Source organism: Myotis myotis, unplaced genomic scaffold, assembly GCF_014108235.1.
Source record: "Myotis myotis isolate mMyoMyo1 unplaced genomic scaffold, mMyoMyo1.p scaffold_m19_p_6, whole genome shotgun sequence".
NCBI lineage: Eukaryota > Metazoa > Chordata > Mammalia > Chiroptera > Vespertilionidae > Myotis > Myotis myotis.
This window is the reverse complement of record NW_023416368.1, coordinates 87,571,763-87,589,167: the sequence shown is the minus strand read 5'-3', so window position 1 is coordinate 87,589,167 and position 17,405 is coordinate 87,571,763. Positions and strand designations below refer to the sequence as shown.

General features: G+C 47.7%; 1 protein-coding gene across 10 annotated transcripts in view; it reads right to left on the bottom strand.

The window, feature by feature from the left end:
• GATAD2A (GATA zinc finger domain containing 2A) overlaps nucleotides 1-17,405 on the bottom strand; it is a 114,947-nt gene that overhangs the window by 36,305 nt on the left and 61,237 nt on the right. For 5 of the 10 annotated variants that reach the window (XM_036311913.1, XM_036311911.1, XM_036311914.1 and 2 more), the window contains one exon: nucleotides 3,622-3,887. In XM_036311913.1, the coding sequence (XP_036167806.1) occupies nucleotides 3,622-3,881 (260 nt within the window). In that variant the 5' untranslated portion in view covers nucleotides 3,882-3,887. Of the gene's footprint in view, nucleotides 1-3,621; nucleotides 3,888-17,405 lie in introns of those variants that run through there. The other 5 variants (XM_036311915.1, XM_036311907.1, XM_036311906.1 and 2 more) reach the window with 1 other exon arrangement.

The following is a 17,405-nucleotide window of genomic DNA, read 5'->3' as shown; positions in this document are numbered from 1 at the left end:
GTTGTGCAACCATCACCACAATCCAATTTTAGAACACTTCCATCACCCCGAAAAGTACCCTTGTGACCATGAGCTGTTAATCATTGCTACCACCCACCCCTGCCATACCCCATGGAGCCACTAATTTCTCTCCTCTCTACACTGTTTGCTTTTTTTGGACACTCCCCGTAGATTCAATTCTACAATATGTAGAGTCTGGGTTGGGAGTCTCTCCCTTGGCATGACAAGCCTGACATTCATCCATGTTGTAGCATGTATTGATAATCTGTGCTGTTCATTTCTGAATAGTCATCTACTATGCAAATTTAGCATATCTTATTCACCCAAGAATATGTGGACTGTTTCCATGTTTTAGCTATTACAAATCATGCTGCTTTGGACATTCAAGTACCTGCCTTTGTGTAGACATATGTTTTCATTTCTCCTGGGTACATTCCTTGGACAGATTGCTGAATCATGTGGTAAGTACATGTCTAACTTTGTAAGAAATTATCAAACTATTTGTCATTTTACATTCCCACCATGTATCAGGGTTCCTTACTCTACACCCTCACCAACATTTGCTATTATCTATCATTTTTTGGGGGGTGGGGTTGGGGGGAGAGAAGATATCAATCTGTTGCCTCCCATATGTGCCCCAACGGGAATAGAACCTGCAACCTAGATATGTGTCCTGACTAGGAATCGAACCCACAACTTTTTGGTGTATGGGACGATGCTCCAACCAAATGAGCCACCCAGCCAGGGCTTATCTGTCTTTTTTTTTATTACAGCCATCCTTGAGACTTATTTTATGGCCTAGCACATGGTCTACCCTGAGAATGTTCCATGTTCTTGTGAGAAGAGGTATTCTGCAGTCACTAAGTGGAGTGTTCTATAGATGCCCTTTAGCCAAATGGGCCAACAGTGCTCAAGTCTTTTAGAGCCATGCTGATTTTGTTTAGTTATTCTACCAGTTATTGAGAGTGGAGTATTGAAATCTTTATAACTGATGAACTGTCTATTTCTACTAACAATACTATCAGCTTATGCCTCAGGTATTTTGGGGTGTATTGTTATGTGTATATACATTTATGACTATTATTGTATCTTCCTGATATACTGTTATAAAATGCCCCTGTTGGCTTAAAGTCTATTTTATCTAATAAAATCTGGTCACTCTAGCTTTCTTATATTTACTTATGGTATATATTTCCCCATCTTTTACCTAAGGATCTAAGTGTTTCTTGTAGACAACATATAATTAAGCTGGATTGCTTTTTGTTCTACTCTGACAATTTGTGCCTTTTGATTCAGGTGTTTAGACCATTCCCACTTAACCAATCCCCCCTGGATACCAAGGGACAACTAAGTTTTGAGGGAGTCAAAAGTTATACACGAGTTTTTGACTGCACAAGGGATTGATGCCCCAGACACCTCTCCCCGCAACTGTTCAAGGGTCAAGTGTGTGCGTGTGTGTGCGTGCACGTGTGTGCGCGTGTGTGTGCGCGTGTGTGTGTGTGTGTGTGTGTGTGTTCCCGAGGGGATGTCCAAAGCCAGATCCCCTCAACGAGGATCCAAAGACTGCCTGCATCTAACACAAAAACTGTGGCCACTCACTCCAGAATGAATTTCAGTTTTAGAATGGCTCTGGGCTGAACTTGATCTTATGATTCTGTCAAAAGCCCCAACTGTATTTCTCTAAGAATTAGATAAAACATTCTGTGTGGGAAGTCAGGGAAATACTGCTCCACATGTGACATCTTGTTTTCAGCGAAGCTTAGGACTGAAGGACAGTTGTTGCCAACACTTTTTCCCTCACCACATGCCGTACACCAGGGCTGATTCTGGGTACATATCTGTCACCCATCAACCTGCAAGGCAGAGACCATTTTACAAATAAAAAAGCACCTGCTCAAGGTCAGTCAGGGAGTGTGATCTGACCCCCACTCTTCTTGCTGGCCTCCATAGCTGGGCTCTTTCCACACTCACACAGGTTCACAATGCCCTGGGGTGTCTCTCGTCCTGAAGGAGGACCCTGCCCTGTGTGCCTGGGTTAATCTTTGTCCCCTGCTCCTTTGCATCCGCTATGTGTTATAAAGATACCACAGCCATCAACTTCAGAAAACGTCACCTCATCTAAATGCCCTTCGGTTGGAAGCCAATGGATAGTGGGGAAAATCTGGGACCAAGAGGCCCAGAGACCAACTGCAGCCCAGGCTTTGGAACAGAAAGACCTGAGTTTGAGTTCCAGCTCATTCCAACTTAACCTCTCCCTCACAATTGACTGGCCTGCCCTGCAGGGGAGCATAGTGATTACAGGAAAAAAATGTACACCAGGAGCTCAGGAATGCAAGGGACCCAACAGATCTCCACAAACAAGCTCCTCCTTATCCTCACAATCTGAGACATTGCTGAGAACCAAGTCAGAGACAGGGAAAGGAGTAACAATTTTATTTCTGAAACTTTAAGAGAGGCCTCCGCTTTAGAATAGGAGCTGCAGACAGCAGAACCAGACAGAAAAGGCCTTTCTGGGTAGCAGAAACACAAAGCACACACTATCCCTCCAGCCTATGATGCTTTCCCAATAAGAGGAGATTGGATTTTCCCACTTATCTATCTCAAGGAGATAAGAATTTTCAATGAGAAGTGCCAGGCCAGACAATCTCCTTAGGATGCCAACAGTCTGGATTCCAAAATGGATTTAACACAAAGACCACAGGCTGAGGCCCCTCTGGAGTATAAGTTGACACTCACTAGAAGGCAAAGAGCCCCAAGCTTCCCCAGCTCTCTACCTCCCTACCCTCCACCGCTACTTGAGCAGAGAGATGTGAAGGGGAGTTTTCAAGGGAAGCAGCGAGGGAGACAAAGGATAGATCACAGAGGGACTGCAGAGCTGGCTGGGACGCCATGGCCACACCCACATGTCCAAGGTGAAACATCATGAGACGTGGGTGTGAACATTCTGGAGAGAACTACTCTCACCAGAGCTCTCTGGAGAGGGGGTGACAGCGGGAGCAGAGCTAGGCCTAAATTTCTCTTTACAGGGAGAAAAGGTTTCTGAGAGAACATAGAGTGGTACATTGAGTCGTATTTCTTCAAAGCTTTTTCCTTAAGAGCCTTACAAAAGTGGAGGATCAGGAAAGTTACTCTTGAAGTAATCAGTATTGACTAAGGAGAAACCAACAGATCACATCACAGACCACCTCTCCTCAGTGTGTTCCCTCCTCCAAGAGGAGCAATGAGAGGTACCCTGGGCTGGGCTCCTGACTCTGCCAGCAGCCAAATGATCCAGGCAGGGCATCGCATCCCTGGCTTCCTAAGCCTCAGATCTGAAAAGCAGGAAGGCATGACCAAATGAAAAACTCAAGTTTTCCTACAAACCAAAAGTACCAAGTTGGACAAATAGCAGGGGAACAGACAGGGGATACTACTCCCCCTCCTGAGACCCATACCCCATGCTACTGATGTCCAGGTCTCTCCGCCAGGATGGCACAACGATGCCAGGGCTGGGTCCCACAGCCATCTACATGATAACCCACCAAAACCTGCTTTCTGCAGGCTGAGGAACTGCTAGGGCCTTGAGCCCACATCCTCACATCTGGGCCTGATCTGATTCCTGTCCCCTTTCCTCCTACTCACCTGTGTGAGGTGCGCATGTCCACAGGCCCATCACCTGCCTGCTCTTCGCCTCTGCCCATGGCCGTCGCCTCAGCCCCACTCAGCAATCCTGGGGCTGGGCCTCCTGGCTCAGGTGTCACCCTCATGTCTCCATCAGTGTTTAAATCTGAAGCCAACAATCCTCTCTCCATTTTTATTTTCTTGTTCTCCACATCCTCCTCCGTTGGATCCTGTTCAAGCGCTCGTTTCTGACTCCGTGTCCGGCATGCTTCTTCGGTCATTCTGAACTTTGGGTAAGGAGAAAATAAGACATTTAAACTTGGCACAATGGAGTTGCTACCTTCTTAGTAACTTTTCAGTGTCAGCTTGGAGTATTTTTCTGGCCATGTGACAGTGACAGAAGTAGGTACACAAACGCAGGACCCACAAAGTGGTCCCGGGACATTTCTTCACTGCCCTGGGGAAGGCTGGGAAAGGAGTGGTGGGGCATCTGGGGAGCTGAGACCTCAGGGACCTGGACAGAAATAATGGAAGGAGGCTGTTTATCAGAAAGAAGGAGAATTCTTGGTGCTTCAGACTCAAAGCAAATAGAAGAAAACTGAACTCCCTAGAGGTGTCTGGAATCCAGGAAAGGGACCATGCTGTGCCAAGAGCAAGGTACTACCCAGGTCCAGGCCTACCTGCAAAAAATTGGGCTGACTCTTGACCCTTCTCCCCTTCAGTGAGGGTGGCCCTCACCTCAGGGGGATAAAGAATGGGGGTAACTTTTAATCCTATGACTGCTGGTGAGGTAAACTTTAGAGTGAATTCTGGCCCATCACCATGCCAGCGCCTGTACCTGAAACACACATATCTTGATACAAAGAAAGAGAAGAAGAATAAAACAGCTGAGTCAGTTTCTGATCCCATGACATCACTGGGCTCCACATGACCCTTCCCAGGATTCAGTCTGAGAGACAAAGCACTTTCTAGAAAACTAGTCTGAACCGGTTCCAGACAACAAGCTGAAGTGCTGTTAACCCTCACACAGACAGGAGGGAGGACAGGCAGTGATGTCTGCAGGGAGGCTGCAGGCATTCCATAGCTAAGTCTAGGACACGGGCACCCGCTCTTACAGGGGCCACTCTGAGCCCAGCCTCGATGTTCCAAACAGGGCAGGGCACCAGAAACAAGACTGTGAGAGTTCATCAGGGGTCAGAAAGGAATTTAGCTGCTAGGCTAAAGCAGAATTCCCAAAGTGCCTGTTCTCCTCAGGACAGTCAGAAGCCATGCCCACCAATACCTGGCCAGGGGGAGGAGTACACCTGTGAACCCCTCAGAGCCCCAATTCACACCTGTGGTATGCCTACATGCAAGGCCTCCCAGCGCCTCAGTTTCCTCACCAGTGAACACCCTGGGAGGCCTGTTCTGGACAGGGCTGGGTAGACCCAGTCCTGAAGCCCACCTTCTGGGAGGCTGGGGACAGCACAAAGCAACAAAGGGGCCAAATCATCATATATGGGACACGTTCCAGAGCTGACTCAGTTACAACATCCTTAAAGGAGGCCCGACCCCAACGGGTTCTACTGTGGACTTAGAGTGGAAGGAAGGAAAGGACAGCTGCTTCTTGCTCCTCCCAAAGGAGGCAGAGCAGCCCCTCTGCACATGTATTAGACCACCATGGCACTGACATCTGCTTTTACAGTCATTCCAAAGGGTTGAACAGAGCACGTCTCCCCATCGCCATGTCACCCCCAGGGTGCTCCCCACTCCATCTAGATGGAGGGCAGAGCTACTAGTTATAGCTCAGCATCCATCTGCCCCCAACCCCCCCTTGTCATCCCAGCCTGCTCCTGTAGCAACTGCTCAGCTTCAGCCGCCCCTATACAGCCCCCAACCCTCTGCTCTTGCCCAGATCTCCCCATTCCCTCATCCACCTCCCTGTAATCTCTTCACTGTCCCACAGGGAAGTGAGGAATGTTCCCATTTGCCTCTTAGTCCAAAGTGCTAGGTTTCTTTTTCCAACATGCCTTGACCCCAAACCCCATCAGCCTGTTCACAGAGTCTGTCCACCCTGTCTCTCTACAAGTCACTGTCCTGAGTATCTTTCATTGTGGGAAAGGTGAATCATTTTTCCTTTGGGCACAGCCTGAAACAGAAGTTCCTCAAACATCTGAAAATTGGGACAAGAGGAGCAATTCTGAGGCCACCTTGGCTGGCAGGTATGTGTGCCCCCAGGAATGGGAGAAGCCTATCTGGATAGAAGATGAGGGGAATACCAGGATCTCAGGCAAGGAGGGACCTCAATGGAGTCTGAGGAAATTCTGCCCGAGGAAGAAGTTCCCATTCTGGCCTGGTGCCCAACTGGGGATGAGGGGTATCCCAGGTAGACAAGGAGAACATATTCCTACTGCATATCGCTGTGTCCCCTAATCCTGCTCTCAGAGCACCCATGCTTCCCCATTCTACCTCTGCTCCAGCCCAGAGGGGCTCCCGATAGCATAAGTCCCAAGATCTTATCTATGAAGCTCATATAAACCCCAGAACCTGTGTGAAATCGTTCCTCCAATCTGCCCACAGGTAAGGGGGCAGGCAACAACAAGATCACTGTGTGCCAGGTGACCAGACTGGTGTGGTGGTGCCAAGTGGCCTCACTTCATCATCACTGGTGTAAAACAAACAGATCATGAGGTGCCAGAGCAGAGCCTCACACCCACAGGGCCACTCCCGCCAGCCCCAGTAGGGCCCAAGAACCCATCAGCTTATGCTGTGTCAGGGCAACTCATTCTGCAGCCCAGGGGCTGAAATGCTGCCAACACAGGCCAAGAACCAGGGGCCTTGCCTGTGCCTCTGGCAGGCCACTCTGGAGGGACATGCTGAAACCCTCCCCCACCACAGGAAGGACAACCACAGCTGGAGGGAGCAGGGCCTGCAGTGGGGGATGATGCCTCCTACACAGCCAGGAAGTTGCCGTAGGGCCCAATGGGGTTTGCTATGGCCAATCCCTGGCCCCTGGCCTGACTCCTGGGCAGGGCAGGGCAGGTGCTGGTAAGTAGCTGCTGCTCCTCTCAAGGGGAAAAGACAGTGCCCCAGCACGTCAGGGCTGGCGGCCATAGCCCTGCAGGCGCAGACCCAGGGATGGTGACAAAGTTTCAGGAAGAAACCCTCCTTGTGGAATGAAGCGTGACTGCAGATTTCTGCAAAAAGCAGTGAGGAGGTACATTAGAATACTTTCTAAAGAGGAGGTGAAGAGGCTGTATTGCCCAGCTGGCAAATTCTAATCAGCTTCAGAATTCCTGGAGGGTGAGGAAAGGAAAATAAAGGAGCAGCAAGGACCGCAGAAGTTTCACCACAGGCCCATTCATTCAGGAAATGCGGGGCCCACAAAGAACACCCGCCTTGGTGGGATTCTGTGCTGGCTGCTGCCAGAAGGGCAGATCCAGACAGCAGCATGCCCAATATGCAGATGAGGCCGCCAGGGCTCAAGGCTGCCTGAGGCATAGACTGCTTGCTACATAGGGAACGGCTGGAAACTAGGTGGCCTCAACTCCTCCTCTCCTCACACTCCAGACACAACCCTACTCTGGTAAGTCCTGTCCTGGGCCAGCGGGAGGTGGCAGGACACAGCCCAGGTCTGCTGGGCAGGTTTCAGCCACACTAGAGGCTCCAAAGGCATAGCACAAACTGAACCCAGGATGATGGGGCCACTAAGTACGGGGCAGAATGCTGACATAGGGATTTGGGTCAAATGCAAATTTCAACTGCCTCTACCAAAAGCTGCTTTATTTTAGTAAAATCCCACCATCCAACTGCTCTGAGAACCTCAGGAGGAAAATCTGTTTTAAAACAACTCCAAAGGGTGGCCGAAACCAGAATTTTTAAACAGGACGTGGGAGACCAACAGAAAATAAATGGCATAGGTCGGGCACACAGGCCAGTAAAAAACAAAGTAAATAGACATAAGCCATAGAGCTGTAACTCTGAAGCATTATCATTAATACTATCTGGACTATTTATACTACTGTTACTAACATACCAGCAAGATTACTAGAGTCACACTCTTGTTTCATACACCAGGAAAGCAAGGCTTAGTAATATGTGCTTGAGAGAAGTGACAGAGCTAATGAGCTATAAAGTGGACTTGGGGTGATTTTTCCAGAGCCCAGAGAAGGGAGTTTGCATGAGGAGCTGGGGGAAAGAGAGTGCTGAGTGTGGACTGATCTCAGGGGGAGCACAGGGAGATATAATTTGTTCTAAAGGATCATCTGGCTGATTTGGGGACAGACTGGGGGCTTCTGTATCTTGTGGCCCGGGACAGGACGAGGACGGAGTGGTAGGGAGATGACCAGATGCTGGACTGTACTTTAGAGCAGAGGTTGCCAATGGGTGGTCCGCGAGGTCCGAAAAGTTGGCAACTGCTGCTTTAGAGGATAAGAACATCACAACATGCCAACAGCTGCACATGAGGCAAGAGAGGGTTGCTCTGTTTTGTTGGGTTTTGCCTGAGAAACTGGAAAGAAGAAATTGGTTTTCTGAAATAGGGAAGGAGCAGTTCTGGGAAAAGAAGTTAGGAGTGGAGGTACTTTGGACATGCTGAGCATGAGCTGTCTACCAGACCCACACAAGCTGAGGAGCATCTGCTGACAGGTGAAGGCCTGCACATGGGGCAATTACTGTCCTCAGGGTAGTGTAGGGCACCCTTCCTGTCAGGAAGGACCTGTGAAGCAATGGACACTAGGTTTGGATGATGGGATCCAGACGCTAACTTTACCAGCCACTGGCCAAGCTCTACAGTCTCGACACACAGCACAGGTGGGTTTCTGCACCCTAGTGGTCTTGGGATTGGGGCTGTGCCACCTCTCTCTGCATGTCCTCCCTCATCTCCTGCTTAGACACAAGACCCTACTCACCCCTCCAAGTCAACAGCCTGAGGAAGCTTCCAAAGCTGAGTCTTGGTCTGCACACCCTCCACAGGCTCCCCAAGTTCTTGAGAGTCGAACACAGGCACTGGGGAGGGGTCAGGGGAGAATAGCTAAACTGCACTTTGGTCTTACCTTCCAGAACAGGCCTTATTCTGCTCCAGGTCTGAACCACTTCCTGACACACCTATCTCTGAGTGACATAGCAGAGATGCGGTGGTTGTGTTCTGGAAGGAACTCACACCAAAAAGTCAGCTCTCGAGTTTTAAACTATGTCAAGGCCTGATAAAGCTGAGTGCAGGAATGTAATTTAACTTGGGAATCACAAAGATATCGGCAGCTAGTCTGCTCCACTGGCTACAGCAGAGAAGAGGCAGAAACTCAGGGAGCAACTTGGGGGGGGGGGGGGGGGCGCGGAGCTTGTCACTCTGAGCCTCGGTTTCCCCATCCATACCTCACAGGCATGCTATGTGAAGACACAGTGACTTTAGAAATAACTTGAATGAGAAAATCAAGTTGCACAATAGTACAGTACTATTCACACGGTTTAAAAGTACTTATAATCTGCAGAAAAAAAATATTGAAAATTTATTAAAATTGAAACTGAAAGAAATGAGGCTAAATCCACAGCACTCATTTCTTAAGAGTGAATTAAGAAACTTTCATTTTCTGTATTAAATCATAGTCTCTTAACAGTGTCTATGTAACAGTCTTGTATTAAAAGAAAACAAAGATAAAAAGGAAAGCTAGATCAAATAACACTGTCACCTTCGAGGATGAGAATTGAAAGGACACAAGTGTCAGTGGGGTGGAGCAAGGGGAGAAGGCCCTGCAGGGAGGGAGGTGCTGTCCTCCATGGCCCTTGGCCAGGAGGGCGCCTATGATACAGGGAAGACACTTGGCTGGCTCCTGCATTGGGCGGAACCAAGAACACAAGAGGAACACAGAACCTCAGTGGACTGAAAGGGGACGCTGCTGCTATTGACACTTGTTATTGGCAAATGTCTACACAGCTTAAAAGTCCACCTTCTCTGTCATTTATTACAATGACTCCCAAACTCAAAGCAGTAAACCCAATCCTCTCAGCTTATCCACATAGCACACCTTCTACCTGGGCCACCAGCTTTCCCAAGGGGCCACCAGGACACACTGCCATTGTGGGCTCACTCTGACAGAGACCATGTTCCATACGGTCCCTCACCAGGACTGTCTATGGAAACAACCTCCACAACAACTCAATGGCTTCATCTCTCCTCATGCTAAACTCTTCCATGGCAGAAACTTCTTTTTGCCATTAATCTTCATATTCAGTGTGGAGCAAACAGTATGTGTTTAGTATGTTATTTTAGTTAAACTACATTTCTGTAAATTAGTCTCATAAAGTATATGATTCCTGGGTTGCCCTATGGGGCAAAACAAAGCAAACAAATTGTGTGCTTTCATTAAGAACACCTGCATTCTTTTTTTTTTTTTTTAATATATTTTGTTGATTTTGTACAGAGAGGAAGGGAAGGGATAGAGAGTTAGAAACATCGATGAGAGAGAAACATCAATCAGCTGCCTCCTGCACACCCCCTACTGGGGATGTGCCCGCAACCAAGGTACATGCCCTTGACCGGAATCGAACCTGGGAACTTTCAGTCCGCAGGCCGGCACTCTATCCGCTGAGCCAAACCGGTAACGGCTAAAACACCTGCATTCTGACTGTAAGGCAAGTATACTGAGATGGAGACCCACAGACTAAGGCTGAGGTAGGAACAGGAATCTGGGGAGATGGTCCAGATAGGGGAACAGCATGGGCCAAGCTGTTGAACAGAGAGGGTGGCTCTTACTGAGGCAGCCATAACAAGTCCTATGCTAAAGGCTTGCTCAAAAGGAGAACTAAATCTTACTACTCACTGAATGAAGATGGGATCTTAACCCTTAGTGGTCTGAAAACTTAAGATACTCCATAAATACGGCATTTTCTTTCCTTCACATCATCAGGAAGGTCACAGGCCCAGATACCTGGCTAGGAGCTTCCTGAGCCTTCAAAAACACAGACTGAGAAAATGTTGGGGAGACTCTCCCTGGGGGAGGAGCACACTCACACTCTCTGGAGGTGACAGCTGTTACTTACCCAGAGCCTCTGAGTGTTAACAATGGGATGCACAGGCCACCCCACAAAGTGGGGAAATCCAACTCTAGATGGGCTAAGGATCTGGGCCTGGAACCCAGTTCTGCACTCCTATTTCTACCTGGCATTCTCACAAGCTGCCCACTGTGACCAGTCCACTATATGGTGTAAAGGCCTTTTGTTAATTATGTTTCAATAGTTTGATTTCATCTGGAGTGACAATCACATGGAGGGACTAAAATAATGCACATGCCAGTGAGGAGGATGGAACAGCCATCCTGAAATGCCTGCAAGGGCAGCCATGCCTGAGAGAATTAAGATTTGCCCTCCATGGGAAGGTCTGAGCCCTCCATGCCCATAATCAGATGTTATTACCACCCACCAGGGTAACAGGCAGCAGGATGTCAGCATCAATGATCCTGGTCCCTACTCCTAGAAAAGTACTGGCCACACAGTAGATGCACAACGAACATCTGATGAACAAATGAATGTTTTACAGAGAGAGCTCGGAAAGCAGGGTGCCTGGACCAGACACTTTACATGATCCTCACAACCTTCTGCAAGGTGCTGTTATCAGTCACCGTTTTACAGTGGGAAAACTGAGGCAGGTGGAGGTCACACAGCAAGTGGGTGGGACAGTGCTGGGTACTAAAGGCCATGCTCCTCCAGGCAGTGTCCATAGAAACATCCCATTGACCACCAGTCAGACTCAATGTTTCCAAAGGACACTGGGACCTCCTTGCAAGGGGAGTGGGCTTCACCTCTCACCATAAATATTAAGTGATTACAGCCTTATAGAGTGTCATAAGTGAGACCATACCTTTTGCTGTTTGCTTTCAAAGTACAATAAGTTCTGCTGGAGCACAACAGATGCATTTTAAACCGTAACATGTTGCAAAATAATGCAAAAGAAACATAGGCCTTATGGGAACAATGGGGTTAGGTACACAGCAATCCAAATCACCATCAGTCACATAGAAAAAGACAAGAACCTGATTTTTAAATGGCAGCATGTTAAAACAGCCAAGAAATACACAAATGCTACCTGAAGCCCTCCCCTGGGGAAGACCTGAGTGTGCTATGGCAGCAGTGGGGTGGGGTTGGGGGCTGCAGTTTCTGAGTTACTGTGACAAGCTGGCAGGAGGCTATCTGACTCCAGACAGAAGAAGAGTGTGTCCGAGCAGGGTTGGTGCATCTGAGGTGTATGCATTTTGATTCTGTGTACCAGCAGATACTCTTTTGACTGGGAACAATATTCTGGATTCATCTGGTACAGGAGTCAGCAACCTTTTTCTTAAAGGGACATAGTAAATATTTTCAGTTCTTTGGGCCATTCCATCTCTGTCCCGATTATTCAGTTCTGACAGTATGTCCTCAAATGGGCATAGCTGTGTCCCACACAAACTTTATTTATCAAAACAGGCCACCAGCTAATTTAGCATTTCTCCTAGACAAAATCACACATAACCAAATACAACATGTGTGCTATGTTTCAATCGTGCCATAATATATCAATAGTGTTAAATAAATCTGCTTTTCCAAAACAAGCATTATAGCAGAACTACAGAGAAAAATATGTTTCAAAACAAGGACCTGAAGATGTAAATTCAATCTGAGCCCATGACTCATGGTTAACCCTTTTGACAAATCAGAAGAAATTTGGTTTCAAAAAGTACCTAGTGTACACTGCTCACTGGAGGGTCAGCCTGTCTCACTACCGGTCAATTTTATACCATCCTAAAAGCCCTACACACTCTCAAGATAAATAGGTCCCTTGCAGAAGGAAATTACAAGCTATAAACTCAATTACTGCAGCACATGAAACTTTAACCCAGTTAAAGAAAGAAGCAGTTCCTCACCACACGTGCCAGAGCTCTAAGGAGAAGCACAGGGACTGAGAAGAGAACCTGATGGGTGAAGTGCCCAGTGGGGGAGGGCAGGAGAAACCTCACTGAGAGAAATTAAAGCAGGTATGGAAAGTGTGAATCAAGCATACTGGGCCGAGTCACTAAAGATCCTGCAAAGCCCCACTTCTCCTGGTAACTTGAGGGCTGGGGAGAAAGGAGTCATTTGTGCTAGGGAAACACTGAGAAGGGTGCTTTACCTGGTGTGAAAGGGATAACCATATAGGAGGATGCAGGTCCACACCAAATTGCCCTAACTACCCCATTCCAGGGCAGCAAGGCAGCACCATCATAGCCCTGCACCCCTTTGTCCTATCCCACAGATTGGCAGAGATCTCTAAACAATCACAATTTGCACCCAGTGCATTCTGCCTGTGGCTGAAGCTCCACAGCCCTTGAGGACCTGCCTGGGGCTCAGCCTCAGCCTGGTCAGCACCTCGGTCCTACAGTTCTGCTAACCTTTACGTTAACAATAGATCTGACTGGTGAGTACATCACTTCACCCCCAACCTAGTGATGTCCTGTCGGTCTTACTGAGGATCCTTGAACCTAGGGACTTGATACAGATTTTCTGCCTGTTAAAAGAAGCCAATGCAATCCACTAAGTGGACAGCCACTTTACAAAAATGAGAATGTGACAAAGAAATTCTCTTGTCCTGATGAAGGGCCTCAGCTGCTCTTCCAAAAAGGCTTCTCATGAGGTGGGCAATATCATGGTCAGCCTCCAGCACCCATGGACCTAAGGCTCCAGGTTCTGAGGAGGCGAAGGCCAGTGAGCAGAGAGGAAAAGGTACAAGAAACATGGCACACAAACTTGGAAGCAACCGATCCCACTCAGTGGATACCTACTGACATAGGACAAACACAGGAAATTGGGTCATTGACAAACACCCCCCTGTCCCCCAAAGGTACAGCATACCAGGCTAGGTCAGTGGTCGGCAAACTGCGGCTCGAGAGCCACATGCGGCTCTTTGGCTCCTTGAGTGTGGCTCTTCCACAAAATACCACGTGCGGGCGCGCATGTACAGTGAGATTGAAACTTCGTGGCCCGTGCACAGAAGTCGGTATTTTGTGGAAGAGCCACACTCAAGCGGCCAAAGAGCTGCATGTGGCTCGAGAGCCGCAGTTTGCCGACCAATGGGCTAGGTGAAGACTAAGCAATCATGCACAACACACACAAATAGACACACTTGTGTACCCACTCATGCATGCTACAGATACATGCACCCACACACGCATGCACAGCATTCACACATTCAGTTTTCATCCCCTTCTCTCACTTCTGAATCTTGCCCAATTAGCTCAGAAAAGGACTTTTTAATTTTTAAAAAATTTATTGATTTTAGAGAGAGGAAGGGAGAAGGAGGGGGAAGAGAGAGAGAGAGAGAGAGAGAGAAACATCAATTTGTTGTTCCACTTATTTATGCATTCATTGGTTGTTTTTTACTAACTGGAGTTCGACCAGCAACCTTGGCACATCAACAACCTTGGCGCATCGGGACACTCTAACCAACTGACCTGGCCACAGCAAAAAGGTCTTTCTTATCTGTTCAATTCTGAACAAATAATAGCAGTTCTTATGGGTGACTAGTGTCCAATTAGCTCCAGATCCATCTGTCTCAATAAGGAGGAAAACTAAAGTATGAACATGAGATTAGACCAGAGGCCAGGATCACCAACTTCTAAAGCACAAGGAGCCCAGAGCCCTGCAGGGTCTGGCATGGATCCCTGTGCACCTCCATCACTTTAACCCACAAATAATTTTGCACCTGGCTGGAGCAGCAGAGGTTTTGAAATCACTCGCACTACAACCACACTCATTTCTACGACTCTTCATTCACACACAAGGTAATTTAAGCTTCCAGAGAAGGCAAAGAAGTTTTGCTGTTGTTTATCTGAGTGATGGGTGAACCCAGAAGGGAACTTCTGCAGCACAAGATGCCTGTTATTTAGGGTCTGGGACACCCCATTTCCAAGTTCACGGCCCACCTGGCCCAGCAAGATAAGAACACCAGTGGGCTTCTGACAAATACTGATCCTTTGCCCAATGGTGACCTCCAAGGAGCCAGTGACCTTAGGGCATCTCCTCTGTGGACAGCTAGAACAGCAGCTCACCCTGCCTTCATGGGAGCAGAGACCCAGTAAGGGCTGTGAGATATGTGTGCCAATCACCATTTTATTACAACACGAGAAAATGAGTCCACCTTCTGGTTTAGAGGAGGAAGGGAAGAATAGAATCTGAATTTGTAGAGAGAAAAGAGGGAAGAAATGGTAGCAGAAAAGGTCAAGTGGCAGAAATATACTGGCACATAGCTGCTTTCTCCGCCCTTTGATTCCCTGAGACCCCGCCCCACCCAGGCTGCGCAGAGGCTTTTGCATGTGAATGTACCTAACTGCAGCTGAACCAGGCAGACCCGGAACTTCCAAGAGAAGGCCCAAGGCCCCACAGCAGCTTGCATTGCTTCACAGCTGAGCCTCTTCGTGGCCCCTGCTGTGTGGCCTCAGGCAGAGGCTGAATTAGCACCTCCTTAGATCCAGGAGCCACTGTACCCAGTGGTCAGAGGGGGACCATCCAGATTGCAATTCCTCAGATCCATAAGGGACACACTCAGGGAGCAGACTCAGTGAGCACCAAAGCCCCACTGAAGCAAGTCTTGCCCCAGAAGGGTGTCTTCAGCACAGAAGCTCTCCCACTTCAGACACAGCTGATTCTCACAGCCAATTGGCCTGGAGGTCAATTCCTCCCAGTGATCCTACAACAACCAAGGCACCAAGAGTGCACCAAGAGTGTCCACCCCAGGTAACTGGGGAGGCTGAGCCACTGGGCCCTACAGGACACCTGGCGCGCAGGGCCACTCTATCAACACAGGGAAGCTGCCAAAATGCGGAGACAAAGAAACAGGTCACAAATGGCAGAAATGGAGGAAAGCAAACGACTGGATATAGAGTTCAAGGCCACGTTTATAAGGTTTTTCAAGAATTTTATGGAAACCGCCGATAAATTTAATGAATCCCTCAATAAGTATAGTGAGACCATGGAGGACATGAAAAAGGACCAACTAGAAATTAAGCATACACTGACTGAAATAAAGAATAATTTACAGAGATCCAACAGCAGACAAGAGGATCCCAAGAATCAAGTCAAAGATTTGAAATACAAAGAAACAAAAAATACCCAACCGAAAAAGAAAAAAGAAAAGAGATTCCAAAAATATGAAGATAGTGTAAGGAACCTCTGGGACAACTTCAAGCGTACCAACATCAGAATTATAGGGGTACCAGAAGGAGAGAGAGGGCAAGATATTGAAAACCTTTTTGAAGAAATAATGACAGAAAACTTCCCCTACCTGGTGAAAGAAATGGACTTACAAGTCCAGGAAGCGCAGAGAACCCCAAACAAAAGGAATCCAAAGAGGACCACACCAAGACACATCATCATTAAAATGCCAAGAGCAAAAGACAAAGAGAGAATCTTAAAAGCAGCAAGAGAAAGACAGTCAGTTACCTACAAGGGAGTACCCATACGACTGTCAGCTGATTTCTCAACAGAAACCATGCAGGCCAGAAGAGAGTGGCAAGAAATATTCAAAGTGATGAATAGCAAGAACCTGCAAGCAAGATTTCTTTATCCAGCAAAGCTATCATTCAGAATAGAAGGTCAGATAAAGAGCTTCACGGATAAGAAAAAGCTAAAGGAGTTCATCACCACCAAACCAGCATTATATGAAATGCTGAAAGGTATTCTTTAAGAAGAGGAAGAAGAAAAAGGAACTCTTACCATTTGCCACAGCATGGATGGAACTGGAGAGTGGATAAATACCACAGGATCTCACTCATTTGTGGAATATAATGAACAACATAAACTGATGAACAAGGACTGATCCAGAGACGGAGAGGCATTGATTGGACTGTCCGGCCTTGGAGGGAAGGTAGGGGAGGGTGGGGGTAAGGGGGAAAGATCAACCAAAGGACTTATATGCAAGCATATAGGCCTAACCAATGGACACGGACAACGGGGGGGTGAGGGCATGAGCGGGGGTGGGGGGTGGGGGGTGGGGGGTGGGAGGGTAGAGGGTAACGTGGGGACAAGGACACATATGTACAATCTTAATCAATAAAAAATATATTATAAAAGGCCGAAACCGGTTTGGCTCAGTGGATAGAGCCTCGGCCTGCGGACTGAAAGGTCCCAGGTTCAATTCCGGTCAGGGGCATGTACCTGGGTTGCGGGCATATCCCCAGTGGGAGATGTGCAGGAGGCAGCTGATCGATGTTTCTCTCTCATCCATGTTTCTAACTCTCTATCTCTCTCCCTTCCTCTCTGTAAAAAATCAATAAAATATATTAAATATATATATATATATATATATATATATATATATATATATATATTATAAAAGAAAAAAAAAAAAAAAGAAATATACTGGCACATGAAAACCCATCTCCAAGAAAATGAAACCAAATAAAAGGATCCTTGAACAAAAGTTTTAACAACTGTTTTTTAAATGGAATGAGGATGCTTGGAAGGATAAAACACCCCTGTTATAGAGAAGCCACAAGCCACTTGTATTCATTGTGAGACGCTAATAGTGATGACCAGTTCTCCCATGGGCTTTCCTGGGCTCCGGGTGCCCTTAAGAATTAAGAAGTCCAGGGACTGGGGAGGGAGTGGGGTCCTGACTGCCATAAGCCTGTGAGTGAGGAGAACTGGAACCTTTCACTGGGTCCTGAAGGACAGAGGAGGAGAGCACTGAGAGCTGTGAGATGACACAGAGCACACTCCAAAAAGACTCGTGTATGCACACAACTTAAATGAAGTGCCTCCAGTCACTCTATCAAATAAGTCCTTCTGAAAACTGGTGTGCTACTCAGGGCACCTCTCTGCCC